At 39.8% G+C, this 16,507-nt stretch overlaps 1 protein-coding gene across 2 annotated transcripts in view; it reads right to left on the reverse strand.

Moving 5' to 3' along the window:
* The window catches only part of MAP4K5 (mitogen-activated protein kinase kinase kinase kinase 5), a 46,340-nt gene that overhangs the window by 15,305 nt on the left and 14,528 nt on the right, over positions 1 to 16,507 (reverse strand). For both annotated transcript variants that reach the window (XM_009574802.1, XM_009574810.1), the window contains exons 3-17: positions 16,138 to 16,202; positions 14,849 to 14,904; positions 13,565 to 13,612; positions 13,427 to 13,469; positions 11,630 to 11,702; positions 10,562 to 10,693; positions 9,962 to 10,024; positions 8,556 to 8,637; positions 7,802 to 7,918; positions 7,361 to 7,439; positions 6,252 to 6,310; positions 5,155 to 5,219; positions 1,608 to 1,650; positions 985 to 1,138; positions 68 to 165 (exon numbers count right to left, since the gene is read on the reverse strand). In XM_009574802.1, the coding sequence (XP_009573097.1) occupies positions 68 to 165; positions 985 to 1,138; positions 1,608 to 1,650; positions 5,155 to 5,219; positions 6,252 to 6,310; positions 7,361 to 7,439; positions 7,802 to 7,918; positions 8,556 to 8,637; positions 9,962 to 10,024; positions 10,562 to 10,693; positions 11,630 to 11,702; positions 13,427 to 13,469; positions 13,565 to 13,612; positions 14,849 to 14,904; positions 16,138 to 16,202 (1,177 nt within the window). The remainder of the gene's footprint in view (positions 1 to 67; positions 166 to 984; positions 1,139 to 1,607; positions 1,651 to 5,154; positions 5,220 to 6,251; positions 6,311 to 7,360; positions 7,440 to 7,801; positions 7,919 to 8,555; positions 8,638 to 9,961; positions 10,025 to 10,561; positions 10,694 to 11,629; positions 11,703 to 13,426; positions 13,470 to 13,564; positions 13,613 to 14,848; positions 14,905 to 16,137; positions 16,203 to 16,507) is intronic.

Below are 16,507 nucleotides of genomic sequence, written 5' to 3' on the forward strand. Positions count from 1 at the left end.
CATGTACTGGTATGAAACTAGCTAGCTAACATGACAGCGAAATCTGACTGAGAGTCACAATACTTACAGGAAAATCTCTTTTCTCTTTTTTACGTGGCAGTTGAGGGATTTGTCCAGACCCTTCTGCATTTTCTTCAATGAGTTTTAGCATGCCATCCCCATTTCCTGAAAAGAAGCCCAGACACATTTTGTAGCTCACTTGACACAGTGAAATAGAAAATATTTTGTTGCCCTATTCTCTCTTCTCCCTTGTGTCTAGCAGGAGTGGAGAAGTGAGCTCTGAAACTTCCATATACACATCTCAGGTAGCTGAACGCTTCCAAGGACAGCTGGCCACTCTTCTGCGTGCTAAGCTACACAGTAATAAAGGCTTTCCATTATCAAAACAATCCCTGGGCCAAACACAACTGAGAATAAAGCCGTGGCAAGGTCCTCACAGATGATCCTCCCTGCACATTCGTTGTTCTTCTGCTATTCCTGCAGGCAACACAGGAATGGTATTGACTGGCTGAGTGTCCTTGTTTTGGGAAGAACATCTCCACCACATCACGGCTTGAATAATAGAATCATTTATGTTGGAAAAGACCTTTAAGATCATCAAGTCCAACCGTAAACCTAACACTGCCAAGCCCACCACTAAACCATGTCCCTAAGTGCCACATCTACGTGTCTTTTAAATACCTGCAGGGATGGTGATTCCCTGGGCAGCCTGTTCCAATGCTTGATAAACCCTTTCAGTGAAGAAATTTTTCCTAACATCCAACCTAACTCTCCCCTTCTAATAAGAACCAGCACACATGTAAAAAGGAAAGCTGCACCTCATGATCAGCTTGTGTTAAAAAAAGTTATCTACTGACAACAGCTGACTCTAGAACTGATTTCCTTTTACAGGATGCAAGTCACCTTTAGGAAATGTAATGAATTTACCTAAGTCACTGTATCTAGCCGTGAGCAATCCAGGGCTACTGATGCTGCTGGTCATACCAACAGGGGAAGAATCAGCCTGAGGTCCACAAACAGGGATACTCTGTCTCCTGTGAGCTGGCGGGGCTCTGTTCTGCGAGTCGGGGAAATGTTTTATTGTCTGACATTTCTCATCGTCTGGAAGGTTTTCCTCAGCATAACTGTTTATTCTCGGCTGCAACAAACCAAAGAGGTGAAAGTTACCTGGGAAATGGCACCTGGAAGCATAAACTTCAGACAAGTTTAATTCAAGTCAGACTGCTTCTACATTAAAAAAAAAAAAAAAATCAGCCTTTGAAAAAGACATTTGGCAGCAGAATAATCTAAGAGGTATTCCTTCTCTGATGGAAAATCACAGCAGCAGGCAGAATGCTGAACAAGAGGACATCCCACACAGCATGCTCTCTTTAGAGGGAACATACCTACAGGTCACTTTGTCTAGGGTACTGTACAAGGCCAGGAGTCCCCAGAGGTCGAGACCGTACAGACTGTGAGTCAGCACAAAATATGAAGCTGCACGAAGTCTGCTAGCAAATGGTATTTAGCAGAATTTATAACCTACTGAGAGCATCAGATGGAAGCACTGCAGAGGCTGCACAAGTGGGGTTTGCCACCTAAAACTCTTAAAAACCACCATCTCTTACCTTAGGAGGTAGCGGAGGTGGCCCTGCTCGCTTTAGTGTTGATCTACAATGAAAAGGTGCAGTAGTCGTCTTAGTCAAACCAACAACATAGACAGAATTACTGGAGAACACAGACTGTAAATAAGACAAGCTAGATGCATAGAAAGGTGGATCACAGCTTTGCATGAACAGGGTTAAACTAGAAGTCCAAGAGTGGGAAAAAAGCACGTTAATCTTGTTAGAAGTGTTGTTTTTTGATAAACTCATGTTCTTTCATAAATGCCAATGTTATAGAGGATTCTGTGGTAAAGGGTATTTGAAATTAGCAAATAAATATATGTTCAGGGACTAGTTCGGTGCAGTTTGCTCTGGATCAGACAAATGTTTGGGCACCAGAGGAGCTGCACATACCCCACCAGAGCTCTGCAGGAATACCTGCACCTCCTGTCACTACTGGGCCTGGCTCATGATTGATGGATTAATCAACACAAAATCTGCTTTAAAAAAGTATTAGGCACTTCCATATGCACTCAAAGATAACCTCAGGAAGGAGAGCAAGGGAAGAAAGCGTTGCTTTGCAGACATTCTCCTGACAATCAGATAAACAGTCAAGCGTGCGTTAGACCTTTGAGTGCAACCAGCCCTCACTTATTTATGAGTGGCAAAGCTGCCTGCAGCATTTTAAGGAAAGAGGTTTTGCCAGAACGCTGCCTGCTTTAGCGAGAGCCACACGGAGTAAACACAACTGTACATGAAGGAGGTCCACTCACTCTTCAACATCTTCACTCCCATCGCCAAATTTTGTAAGCAGTCCCCTAGGTAAAATGTTTATAAAATTAAGAGCTCTGCTCTAAGGTTGACAAGTGCAACTAAAACAATCGGTGATGTCATTTAGTTTCATAACAAGCATCTCCCAGCCCTTTTCAAAACAAAGTATTTCTCTTATTTACTGCATTAAGCCCTTTTTCATTTAGTATGGTCTTTTCCTTCCCCTCACCCCCCAAATAATCATTGAAGCTCTCTTCCATACCAGATACCATCAACTCATCTTTCACTTCCCTACCTGGTATTTTAAATATTGTTGAAATGCCTAATAACAGTACAATATAAAAGAAGGAAAAAAAAAAAAAAAGATGAGAACAGAGGAAGTTACTGGGAGACAAATGGAGAAAAGCCTTTACAAAGGGAAGTTTCCTCCTTTAGTGTTACATGCTAAAGACACAGACTGTTTCCCATTCCAGTGGGAATTCTTGTTTCAAAGCTACCCCAGGGTCAAAAAAGAAATTGTGACTAGAGGATCAAAGCAGCACTGAAAATATAATCCTGAAACAAACAAAAACTGATAAAATTTTGCAAAATGGCAGTTTTCAAGCTGTGTCTTAAAAAAAAAAAAAAAAACAACAAACTAAACTGCATTTAATGTAAAAAAATCTAAACCATAAATCTAAACCTAATAAAAAGCATTCCTTAGTGTGCTGTTGTGATGTTGTGAAGTCTAGGCTTCTGCATCTAGGAATCATGAGGTGGAAGAGGCAGTTCAGAAGCTGGCTGTCTCAGTGTTCAGCCAGGGACAGGCTCCTTCATGCTGCAGCAGCCCAGTGCAGTCCAAGTCTCTGCCTGCAGAGCAGACACCCCCGTACCCCACCAACTCACACATCCTTCCACAGCACACCACATCACCCACTGAGGAATGACCACAGGGGTAATGAACAGCACAAAAAAAAGCATATTATATAAAAACTAACCCAGCCAAATTTGGATTAATGTAAAATTTCCCTGCAAGTTACTTCTGAAGGGAAAGCAGCAGACAGTTGCCAACAGGAACTATTAAAAAATTTAAAGGAGAAGAAGTCCAACCATCAACAAAAACCACCTCCATAATACAGAAAATTTTAAAAAAAAGTAATTTTAAAATGCTACAATAAGGATGAGAAAAAAACAAGAAGTAAGTTCAATCACCAGGTACACATTCTGGTATTCTCTTTCCAGTCAAGTAATTCCCAAGTCGAAGATATCAATCACCATTCACTCTGATAAAAGGCAAAGGGCATGAAAAGCAAGGACCCCCCAGCACACATCCTCTCTGTACATCCCTGGTATTACTCAGAATTGCTGGGACAGAGCAGCTATGCGTTTCCTGTTTATCGTTTTAAACTGGAAGTGGTTTCCAAGTAAGCAGCACGGAGTCACCATCCAGAAACTTTAAGCCTGTCCTCCTTTCAATACTAAATCTGTATCTATTCACTGATTTATAGCCCTAGCAATGTTTGCTACAGCTACATTCATTCTGCTTTTAATACAGCCTGGTATAGACAATCTTAACGCTACAGAAACAGAATCAAATCAATAAGTCACTTTGCCGGGAGGAGCTTCCCTCCCTCCCTGCCTCTCGACCCCGCAGATTCCAGCTGTCTGCAGAAAAGCCAGCACTCACGAGAAGGGCTTTCAATCTGCAGCTCATCAGGGTCACACAAACAAACCGAGAGAGGAAGGAAAGCAGTCGCTGTCATTACTGGACAGGGAAAGGCAAGGCCTAGAGAGCCACCCCAAACTTTTACTACAATGGGAGTGAGAACAGAAAAATAGGTTGAACTTGAAAAGACCCCAAACACTGGCAATCTCCGTGACACGGCCAGCTTTCCAGGGGGCTGTAATGTCAGCTGACAGCTTATGCAAGACTTTATCTGCAAAAAAGCCAAAGAAATTCACTGTCTGCTACTCAGTTCCAAATAAAGATGGGAAACAGGCTCTTTTAGCTGAGCAATTATTTCAACCAAAACACCACCTTTCCACATCGGTCAGTACTACTGACTTTCCATATTCTTCACTGCAAATTCAAAGATTGCCTTTAAAGGCAGAATCCAGTATTTTGCAGCAAAAGGAAGCCACCTAATAAATTCAGTGCTAACTTGGAGAGAGTTGTGCTCCCTTCCTTCATGCCTGTTTTATCCCAGGGGAAATCAGTTATAGCGTATCTTTACCTAAAACATTTCACCCCAGAACACTACATGACTGTATTATAGATTACACTGATGAGACACCCACAGTAGAAGCAGTCGTGCCGTAGTACTGAACTTGGTAAAACTAAGTCTTCAGAACTGGTTTCTCCTTCCCTTTCTTGCACGGACCCAGCTGCAGGGCTGCGAACATGCTTTGCTACAGGATGTCACAACCACGGCCGCGGCTCAGAAGAGAAGTGCAAGACCAGCGGAGGATCCTGAACTCAGCCCTTGCAAGGTTACCAGCTTTGCTTCAGAAAATTGACTTTGGCTGTGTTATTTCAGTGTGCTGGCCATACATTTACACTTCACTTTCCATCTACAACTGGGGAGCTACAACAAATTTAAAACAAGTTCCTGCTTAAAAGAGATTAAACCCATTTCCCAAGAGAATGACCAACCAACTGCAGAAGGAGGACTGCATACTGGAGAAAATCTCCTTTAACTTTATGAATAGTAAAATGGATTAGGGCTTATGGTTTGATTTTCCACCATAGCTCAATTCTTCTTTCAGAGTGTATTTTCATATTAAGTCACAGAACTAAAAGATGTTTTTAAACTGTACTTACTTGCTGCTTCCACCATCAACAAAAGGATTCCAATGTGAAGCAAAGTCAGTGCCAGCTGCCACAACCTGAAGACAAAGAAATTTTAATTTTTCCCCTCCCTGTCAAACTGAATTACCTTATCCACAGCACATGAAGAGGCCTGGGAGATTCCCAAGCCCTGCAGAATGACCCATAAAAAGTAAAATAAAATTCCAAAGTAAAATCGGAATTTTACAATCAATTATAAAGCAACTATTGAAAAGCTATCTTCTTCTTCTACTCAGACTTAAAAGCAGCACCTGGAAATGATATAATGCCAGCATCGAGTGGCAATAAGTAACACAAAAGCAAAAATTTTTGGTGAAAACTCGTATTTTCCACTCAGGGCACTTCCAAGACACTCTTCCAGCAAAAGAACATACTGTAGCCGCCTCCAAACTCATATTAGATGCCATCAGCAGAGGCTGGGAGCGTTCCTGTCACTACGGCACCGAGGGGACCTCACCGGTAACAACATGCACAGATCTAATCAGTCACATTCAAAAAAGATGAACTCATACCTACCTGGTGAATTGGAGTACAGCTGTAAAAAACAGGAATGGGATTTTTCTGGAGTGCTGAGCAGTGATGTCTCCGAATCAAAATTAACGGCAGCTGTTGCTATTCACAACACTTATTAAAAAATGGAGCCCTTGTGTACACAGGCACATACTAATCCCAAAGAACGTTAATTAGCTGATCTGCAGTAAACTGCTGAGGGCTGGAACAAACAGCAGCAGCTCACAGGGGGCAAAACCGGCTGCGTGCGAGCTGGAGGCCTTCCAAAAAACAAGCAGCAAATAAACCCTGATGATGGGAAGATCAGGGACTCAATGCAGCACGGCCTCTTCACATTATCAAATTAGTAGGCACATGTCGTTTTTTTCGTCTGAGCACGACTCTCCGTACAAAGCATGGAGGGCAATTCGTTTGCTTAAAAATGTGGCAATTGTCTGGGGACCAAGAGTGGTCTTCTCATGACTTTATACTTCAGAAACATATTACTTAGAGCTGAACCACAAAACAACGAAGACACTATGATTTTAATAAATGAAGGAAAAAACCAAACTTGTCCTTACCATTTCATCCCGAGCTTCTGTTTCTTTCCGTAGAGGGGGCTCAAACTGCAGCTTATCAACTACAAAACATACATTTTCAAATTTAATACACACAACATTATACCAGTGCCCTTTCAACACTTACTACAGTGAAACGCATGTTGTAACAGAGCTAAATATTATGTACACAACACTTAATTTGCCTATAAAATATGATCATCACTTAAATATCAGAGTTATTGTCTAAATGCTTAAATTTGCAAATAAGAAAGAAACAGACCAAAAGTAAATATCGAGTCATTACATGAAAGTACACTAAAACATAACTACGTAACCACAGGTTACTTTTAATGCATGTGAAAGAGAAGAAAGAGGCTTTTTAACAGCAGGCTTCCCAGAAGTATGAGATACGAGATGCAGAGGAGCACATAGCATTTACACTACAGAAGATATTTGTCCAAACCTGGAGAAAGATCACTGCTACCCTCAAAATTTCAACTTAGACCCAACTGAGTAGTGTGTTAGTATTGTTTTTAAAAGAAAATAAAAGATTACATTAAAAGAAAATGCATTATGTTAACACGCACCCCGGTCAGGACAGCTATTGCAATCACAAGCGCTCCATCAGGGTCAAGAAAAGGTTTAACTTATGAACTTGAAACAATGTGCAGACAAACACAAAATGCTATGGTTTTTCTGTATTTTCTCATCACACCATGACACCCAATGTACTCATGTGAAAAGATGCCCTCCTAATTATCAACTCACTCTCATTTTTTGATGTTTGCATGTTATTAGTGTTTTTGCTATTTTAAGTAAGGCTGCATGGTCTGACAGAAATCACAGAGCTGAAAGGCTATGCTGGTCATGCAAGGTTTCCACATAAACATTACGATGCAGCAATGAGATGGAATGAAACAGCAGAAAAATATGCAACTTTTGATTTTGGTTTTGGAAAAATATTATTGAAGATTCATGTGTATGTGGCTCTTTCTTCTGGTTTTGTTTCTCAAATGTGCCAACAGCAGAAGAGACTTTCCAGAGTACACAACAGAAGAGTGACACTGACATCCTCCATCGGTAGAAGCAAACCAACACCACAAAATGGGCAAAGCACATCAGGAACTTACAGTTTATCTCCGATGCCGTTCTTTCTGCCCTAATGTTCCTGTTCGTAGAACGAATTGTATGGCGAATAACGGAGTGAGGCTGGAAGGGTTATAAATGGAAAAGCTGAGAAAAGTCACGTGGCTTTCTGTTGGATCTCAATCAACAATCAAACCAACAAGGAGAAAGAATAGCTGTTGCAGTCACACACTGCAACATGCACCGCGTTTGTCCTAGCCTTGCACAGCCCGTGCACCTATAGGATCCTTCTATACACCCACAGCATAAGCGTGACAAGCGTGTGGCAGTATTTCCTGGCTTCTCCTGCACGGTAACTCTAAAAATGGAGCTCTAAAAATGTTGGGGCAGTGCCTCTGTTAAGCTGCAATCTTACATTCCCAAAGCAAAGCAGGGTATTTAAACCATAGTTTTACCTGAAGACAGAAAATAAAATATGTTCTCACCTCAAAATCATCATCATCAACTTCACCGTAGTGTGTATGGTTGTCAGGATTATTAACTTTGTCCAACAGCTCAACTGCTAAAGATCTTGAAAGACCAGGCTGCCCTACAAAGCTATGCTAGAACCACAGAAAAGAACAAGTTATAATATGCAACTGGTATGTAACTTTCATTAATAAACATTAATAAAAATATAGAATGTCATTGAATTTTGCCTGCCTCCTTGGGGCTTGAGTATTTCTTTATGGCTAGACTTTCTAACACCTCCATAAGTATGGAAACACAACACTTCTGGTCACTTGTAAATTGGAAATTAAACTCTCAGTCAAACAAACATTATACCTCAAACTTCATTTTTTACATGAGTAGTTCAGTCAAGTTTAGGAAGGCAGAAATAGATACATGAACAACTGCTACATATATCCGTTTTCTCTTTGGGTGACTAGGAAGGGTCAATGTCTACACAGTTATATCTAAGAGGCTGAGACACCCACTTGCAGAAAGGACAAGGCTGAAGACAGAACATGAAGCAAATTTCTGTAATTGTTCCTACGAAAAACTGTATAAAAATCTTGATACTGAACAAAATCTTGCTACTTCCTACAGTTGACCAATGTCTCTTGCCTTCAGATTTCACCACCCGTGTTGTAAGATCAGAGAAAGAAAATTGTTCCAGTTTGGTTTCCTATTGATGTGTTGCTCACTTTGAAGCAAGAGATCTCTTACTGATGTCACTAAATGTTCCAAGCCACTTACAGAAAGGAGCCTGTCTGCTGTCGGTCTCTTCTTTGGATTTTTTGTAAGTGCTATTTTGACAAAATTATGGAATGTTGATGACCTTAAAGAAAAATGAGGTTTTATATTTAATTTTTCAAGAATATATTTTTGATTTTAACACAGTTACTAAACAGATCACAAAAGGGTGTGCTAAATTAGAATGTCGTCCAGGTACCTCATCTCAGGTTTGAATAACTACATTTCCAAGTTAACAAAATAGGAAAAAAACCATTCAATTCACGGAACTTGCATGGAAAACATTTTGGTACAGAAAATAAACCAATCACGTATGGTGCTATTTCAACTTTTTCCAGTTTCAGTTGTTACAGAATTAGGTATCAGAAATAAAAATTGTGAATTATGTACCCAGTAAACCCTCAAAATCTAGGCAAACCTACAAATTTCACTGTTCTTGGCTACAGGTAGGAAAATAAAATACAAAGTTATAGACAGAGACTCAACTTACTCCTAAAATGCTTTGTTGCTATTTCCAGAAGAACTAAGGTGACTGTGTCATACAACCTCTTTTTAGATCTGAATTATGACTTGATGTTATGACTGGACCTACAACTCTTCAAGCATTTGTGTTAGTATGCCTCTCTTGGGACAATATTAGCCCAAGTCTGTTTGCTTTCAAATCATGTTACAAAACACATTTCCTCTTCCAGTGTTAGCATCTGAGAAGGCGGCACTGGAGAAGTAAAGTGCGTTGGCTGGGGTTACACTGAGCAGTTTCAATACAGGAAACATGCACTTAGAAGTGTTTTCTTCCCTTCCTCTAGCACACATCTGCCCACCCAAACACCTCAAGGTAAAAAGATTGTACAGCAGCATCATGAGCAAAAAATCCTGCATACCGGGATTGCTTTGAGTCTCATAAATAAAATGTTAGTAAGTGTGGTACAAAATCCTGCAGGCAGTAGGAAGGTATCACAGGTTAAAGAAATCATGAAAGGATTAAACGATTACCTGTCCCATTGATAGAGGCAAATACCCTATAATAGGAATTAAGGGGAAAGGATAAAAATAATTTTTCTTCCTAGAACACACAAAGAGGATCCAAGGAGGGAGATTTCATTTCCCTCTGGATCACTGGCAGAGATAAATTTACATAAGTAGGACTGTCCTGTCCCTTAACGCTGGTTTTCTGCCATGTCAGAAAATGTTTGCTACTGGACCTTAACCCTCTCTCGTTTGCTTTCAGACACCTATAAAAAACAACTAGCTGTTTCTCAATGAAACTTCCTGTAAGCAAAATCACGTCTCAAGTTCCCGGGTTTAAAACTAGCAGACACTATTTTTCACTGCCTCTCTTCTTCAATAATGACAAGTACTATTTTCACATTATCTACAAAATATTGAACAAAGGAGAGGGTTTAACCTACCATTTTGCTTTTTCCTTTAGCTTTGGCGGCTGAAAATTACTTTTTGACATTAAAAACAAAGCCCTAAAGGTAAAGGAAGAATAATGTTATTATATGGTAAAAAATAATTAATTTCATTGCAATACCTAAACTTTAAATTAGTAGTTTATGGTAAGAATCATACCGGTGAAACTGGATTATAGTCTATACTATGTTAGAGAACAGACACAGTAAAGCTGCTGATTTTCTTATCTTTAAATAAAATCTTTTTCTTGCCATGCATAATCCTGTTAAACATAAGGCTACAGCTTCTCTAGTGATTTACTATCACTAGGTAGTAAATCTGTATCTGTTCTTAATCAGATTGTCGACGACAGTACAAAGTTTTTTAAAAAAAAATTTAAAAATTTTGGTTATAATTTCAATTGTAAATTTAAGACTTTAGCTTCAGACTGATGCCTTAAAAACAGACACGGCTCACGAAGAAAGTATGTATTTGATGAAGGAATCCTAGCGTGAGTTTCTAGGTCTGAGCTACAGAGAAGGTTGAACTATATTCTAACAGTCCCTGCTGGGACTGAAGAGGGTCCTGAAGATAAGCAAGCTCCCCAGCCAGCAGACCTCATCGGGTGAAGATCAAACATGGGTGGCTGAAGCTCTGCAAGTTCAATCGCTGTTATGCCAACTGCCCAGATATCGCAGAGCTGGTTATATCCACCGTTCTTTTCCACCGCTGCAACTTCTGGGGCCATCCTTTAAAAACAAAGACATCGTTCAATGAGAGCACCAGCCGCTTCTGAACAATCCCGCACGTGGGAGGCACAAAGCATGTCACATAACCCTGGAGCAGAAGTCCCCCAAAGAGCGTAAGTCAGGGAAAAGTCTGATGTCCCCCTCCCCTCACCCGGCATTAGGGGAGCGGAGAAGCACACAGAGGTGACGTGTTTTGCCTGAGGTCATGGGCTGGACAGCAGCGCTAGGAATAGAACCAGTCTCATGATTCCTGGTGAAATGCTTTAATGACCAGATAATCTTCCTGCCCTCAGTCCTCCTTCTCCAACAGGATAAAGAGGGCAGCGAACAATTAAAAGCCATTGTCTAGATTAAGCTGTACGTATGCATTCAGTCTATACCAAGAATACCGCCCTAGGCGTCTCAACTGCATCACAGTAATGCCAGAAACCAACAGCAGTTAAATTTACATATATAATCCAGTTCAAGATTTACAATGATATATTTGCATATTAAATGCTGTCTTGTACACACATTAATCAGTAGAGATGATTAAAAGACAGTTTAAAATCTGTTTTTCTTCACAATTCCTTCTGCACAGAAATTGAAAAGACATTGTTCAGTTTATTCACTAGAAGTGCAAGAAGTTACTAAGAAACTGAATGACCATTAGGTATCCAGAAAAAGGGGAGAATGTTCTGCATTAATACACTTGTGAGAAACAGCAATCCTGCCTCAAATATCAGGTAGCTTGTGTTACAGCAACAGATCAGCTACAATCAGTGCTTCCCAGACTTTTACCCTTTGGGCATTTTACTTGGAAGAAAGGGAATTTATGCAATTGCTATATATATTTAAAAATGTGTATGTATACTTCAGTGTGTGTATTTTAGAATTCTTGGCATAAATACAGACTTAGCTTTGCATACAATCAAAGCAATCAAAGTAGTTTATTACCAGTAAGGGGTACCAATAAATGATTTCCTCTTTGCAATGGTGGCTGTTATTTTTGCTGCTACACCGAAGTCAGCTGGAAAATAAAATTAACATAGACTTAGAAATCTCATTTTAAGACCCCAATTCTATTCTAGGAAGTATCATATTATGAAAGAACAATCACATTTCTCATCCAAATTAAAAATTCATTAAGCTTCCACTGTTAAGAGATTAATAATGAGATCAGCTCATGTCTTCACTGACATGACTTCAAACTGAAAAGTTTAGCTTCTACATACTTATTCATGATCCTGTTCCTCTCCTACCTATTTTTCCATCTCACATTTCAGCAACCAAGCAACCTCACAAAATTTAGTGGATATTCAATTTAATATTCAAGAGGAAAAACAGCATCATGCTTTGGAAACGGTACTATTTCTGTGTTACTTACGGAGAAACTGCGGGGGGCCATCTGTTCTCATTTCTGGAGACTCTGTCTAGGGGACAATAATCCCTTGCTCTCAGAGCTGCAGATAATCAGGTGGTCTTGCAGAGCCAAAAATCATTTAAGTCCTTTTTATTTTTATTGCATTTGTAGTATGATAGCTGGAGGATAACCGTGGGCAAATCTAACTAGCTTACCAGGCAAAAGGAAGGTGTCAGTGCATAATCGAACTTTAATGCAGTTAGTGGAATCTCCTATCAGTTTCAAAGTTTTACTCCTTTTTTTTTTTTCGTCTTCTTTAAAAAGCTGTACTTTCTTAGCCCAGCACTCCTGGTTCACCACAGCGGAGTAAACGTGTTGAACCACAGAGCTTTTCTGAAAAGCAGCGATGCAGCTAATGCACAACCGCCCTGATTCCAACACTGGACACAGCATCCCATTCCTTCTACCAGGATGGCTGCTCCCTACTTCCTGCAAAGCCCTAACTACATGTAGACTTCTGTGAAGTGAGGCATCAGACAAGCAGATAGGGGTTTTAAAGGCAGCGCAGTCAGGCAAGAGCCTGTTTGTGCTGCGCTAAATGCAAAGCGTCACTGTAGGAAGCCAGTAATACAGATCTCTTCTGAGTTTTCATCTGTAGACCTCAGAGCACTTGCAAAGGAGGAGAGATTCCTCTTCTCCACCTGCGTGGAAATGCCCAACGTCATACACTGGGCTAGAGGCACAGCCAGGATCAGACCCCACTTTTCCACAGGCTGCCAGGCTCAGGAGACGCTGTCTCACACAGTGGATCCTTGGAGGCTCTGAGGGAGAGCTGCCATTCAGGCTAGGAACAAACATGTTGATATCCAGCTAACCCCAACCTGGCAAATTCCAGGGAAACCTGGGCGGCTTCAAGGCTTGGTGGTTGAAAAAAGAAATTATCTGTAACTTCTTAATAGAATGCAAAACTTCTCATCTCATACGTACACAAGCCCATGGATATACACTTTCTATTGTCAACTATTGCCCCAAATAAGAATAAGAACATCCTGCAGTGCAACACCAAAAGGTTCATGCCACTGAGAACAGTATCTAATAAAATTGATTGCAACAATACAGGAGATGTGCTGTATTATGCTTTATCATTTGTGCCAAGCTCAATCTTTGCTGTGCATATCTGTTCAGCACAAAACAAAGCCTTACAAAAGCTGAATATTCTTCTTGGGAGGCATGGTCTCTACATTCTGGTTATTTTTTGTCTTAATGGAATGATAAAAGTAAAAGGCAACTTGCTAAATCAAAGTATCCCAGCTGGTACTGTAGCTTTTGATTGATCAAATTAAAACATTCCCATTTGCTTTCTGTCTTGTTATTAAACTCAGGCCGCTTACCTAGTTTGACATCTCCATGGTCTGTTAGTAGAATATTTGCACCCTAAAATATAATAAATAGAAAGTTAAAAATCTTTTATCAGGAATATTCTTCTGCACTAGAAAGTTTAAGGTAAGTTTCTTAAAGTTCCAAGTTACCTTTATATCTCTATGCATTTTGCCCTTCATATGCAAATAAGCAAGACCCTGGAAATAAAGAGAGACACAATGCGTCATTTTGCCATTTGTTAACATACTACAAAGCCAGTCCATTTAATACATTTAAATTACTCAATGTATTTTATTTGAAAGTGGAAAAATTTGAGATTTGCAGATAAGAGGTATGCTGGATTCTGTTCCTCATCTCTCCCAGCTCCAGCCAATACATGTGAAGACTCTTTAAACCAGTCATGGTGTAACATTTTACATAGATATATGTGTATTTTCAAAACAAACCTCAAGATACATCACCTTTTCCCTTCATTAAAATTAACTGTATTTTTGAAGTCCTGAAGGTTTCAACAAGCAGGTGTTTAGCCTTTAAGCTGCCTTTTCAGCAATATGAGTCCCTGCAGTAAGAAGTGATCAGGAACAGAACCGCCAAGCTGATTAGTTCACGGGTCTACACCCCTGCCTCTGGCAGTGACCAGTTCAGCCACCGCTTCAGGGAAAGGTGTGCACCCCCATGATTCTCTCACGAAATTATTCATGGAGCAGGGAAAGAAAAGTTCCTTTAAGGAACAAGCTGCCTACATCATCTTACCTTGTATTTCTACAGTTATTAGCAATCACAAAATGAAAGAGAATTTTAGTCATCTGGTTGCAGTATTTTTCCTCTACAAATTAACAGAATTTACTGCCACAGATCAAGCAGGCAGTTTAAAATATGCCTTTTTTTTTTTTCCTCCATTACTCAGCTACTTACCCTTGCTTACTAGGTATTAGCTGTTTTCTGCAACGAGATTCAAAAATTTGTCCTAAACAACTGCTGCACTGAATCACTGTGTTAGAACAATGGATGAAAATTGCCCAGGCAACACCATGGTCACAACCTGCACAGATCTGTCTTCCACAGTTTCCCTGAAACCAACAGGCTCACCGAAGAAACAAGAGCAGGACTGAGGTTCAGCATTTTAGTCCTGCAACGGGATCCACAGAGACGCCTACTCTTGTGTAAACTCCTTTGCAAATTACAGCAGAGAAGCGGCACTGCTCTGACAATGATTTTAAGCAAATATTTGCACTACGTTACTGGAGTTTCTTGCTAATTTTTATTTACAATATGGAAACTAACAGATTAACCCTGGTAAATTGGTTTCAGCCACGTTCCCAATGCTTACAAATATAAGTGATGGTAATGCAGCGCTTTCTGAAATCATCTTCTGTATCTACTTTCTATACAGGGAGCAAACACTTTATCGTATACCTGCAGAATTACAGTACCTGTAAAGTTTCTCTGCATACATATGCAATTTGTAACTCTGACAGAGGTCCTGTTACTGAAAACAAACATTAAAAAGTGCGTAAGTCTACAATACACAATACACAAATAACATTGTGAAGCAGCCAAAAAGTGGTATCTCCATGCAAAAGTTAAAGACCAATTTTACATGAACTGTATTTTACATTCAGCTGAAAAGAGGGTTTTGTTTGCTTCTTTTACAGAAAGGCCTTCTGTAAAAAAACCAGCACAATAACAGAAGACAATACCCACAGCGAGAAGAAAACCTGTTTTGACAGAAATCTAATTATCGTTTTACAAGTGACTTCATAGTAATGTAACATCCTGTATTCCGAGGAAGGTAAAAAACAATAAAAGTGACTTTTGCTAATTTTTTAATATTAGAAATGGCAATGTTCTATACTAGGTGCCTATGAGACTTTTAATTGTTTTAAAGCTATGTGTACTAACTGGCTGAAAAATAAAGCAAAAAGAGCTCTGGTATTCGAAAACTCCATGTTATCATTTAAAGGCAGAGCAAGTCCCCAGACTGCTTTTCCAACAACTCCAATAAATCACAGAATCATAGAATCATTAAGGTTGGAAGACACCTCTAAGATCATCAAGTCCAACCGTAATCCTTCTACAGAATCAACAACTCTAGATGAAACCTCAGAGAGGAAAATATTAATAAAAGAGTGGTACAGTACTGCACAGGAGCAAAAATAACAAGTCATTTCTACCCTTTAAAGATCAAATGTACAGATCTCCCAGTAAAAACTGCTTCCTCACACCATGTACAGTCTTCATATCCAATTAGCATGATTTCTGGTCATGAACTTTTTTCGAGGTCTTTTTTCCACCCCTTCAGAAAGCAGATTAACATGCTTCTGCATATGGCATTCAGAGACACGGGCTGAGAGAAGCCAAGACACAGGTGAGCTCCCAGTGTACAGCAACCGCAGCTACTGAAGAGCTCTCCACTGGAATAACTCAAGCTCTTTGGGTCAACCCCCTAAGCATCATGGAGAAAAATAAACAGTGTGATGATTAAAAAATAAAGCATGTTCCGCCCTAGAACGACAGGGTATTAGCCCAAAATGACGGTCACCATATTTGAGAAATGCTCTCAACAAAATCTGTTGACCGTAGCCAAAAAACACTGTTCATGCCCTAAGAAAAAACATGTGCAGTGCCTGGCCAGTACCAACCATTCCGCATTAGTTTGCTTGTCATTTATTTTTCTTCTTTGCAGAAAGCTTCCAAAAGGTACAAATAAGTTTCAAAGTACCATGGTAAATATCTTGGAGGGATCCTCCACCGCAGTATTCCATGCATATCCACAGCTTCTCTCGGCTATCAAAAGAAAGTTAAAACACAGGCATCAGAAGCTGATTGATCTGTATACAGAACAGAGTTAATAATGATTATTTAAAGTATTTTCTATTGGTCTTGATGACTCTTTGTTAAAAATACACATTCTGATACATGACTAGCAGTTACACGTTTTACATGTTATTAATAATCTGAATATAAACTCTCACCTATCAACAAGAAAATTTTACGCCAAAGTCACTGAGAAGTCTCTAAACGTTATCAGACTTAAAAGGTGTTGCTTTAACTCTGACCTAATTGCAATAAAGAACATGCAGAAGAAACAC

This window comes from Fulmarus glacialis, unplaced genomic scaffold (genome assembly GCF_000690835.1).
Source record: "Fulmarus glacialis isolate BGI_N327 unplaced genomic scaffold, ASM69083v1 scaffold18280, whole genome shotgun sequence".
NCBI lineage: Eukaryota > Metazoa > Chordata > Aves > Procellariiformes > Procellariidae > Fulmarus > Fulmarus glacialis.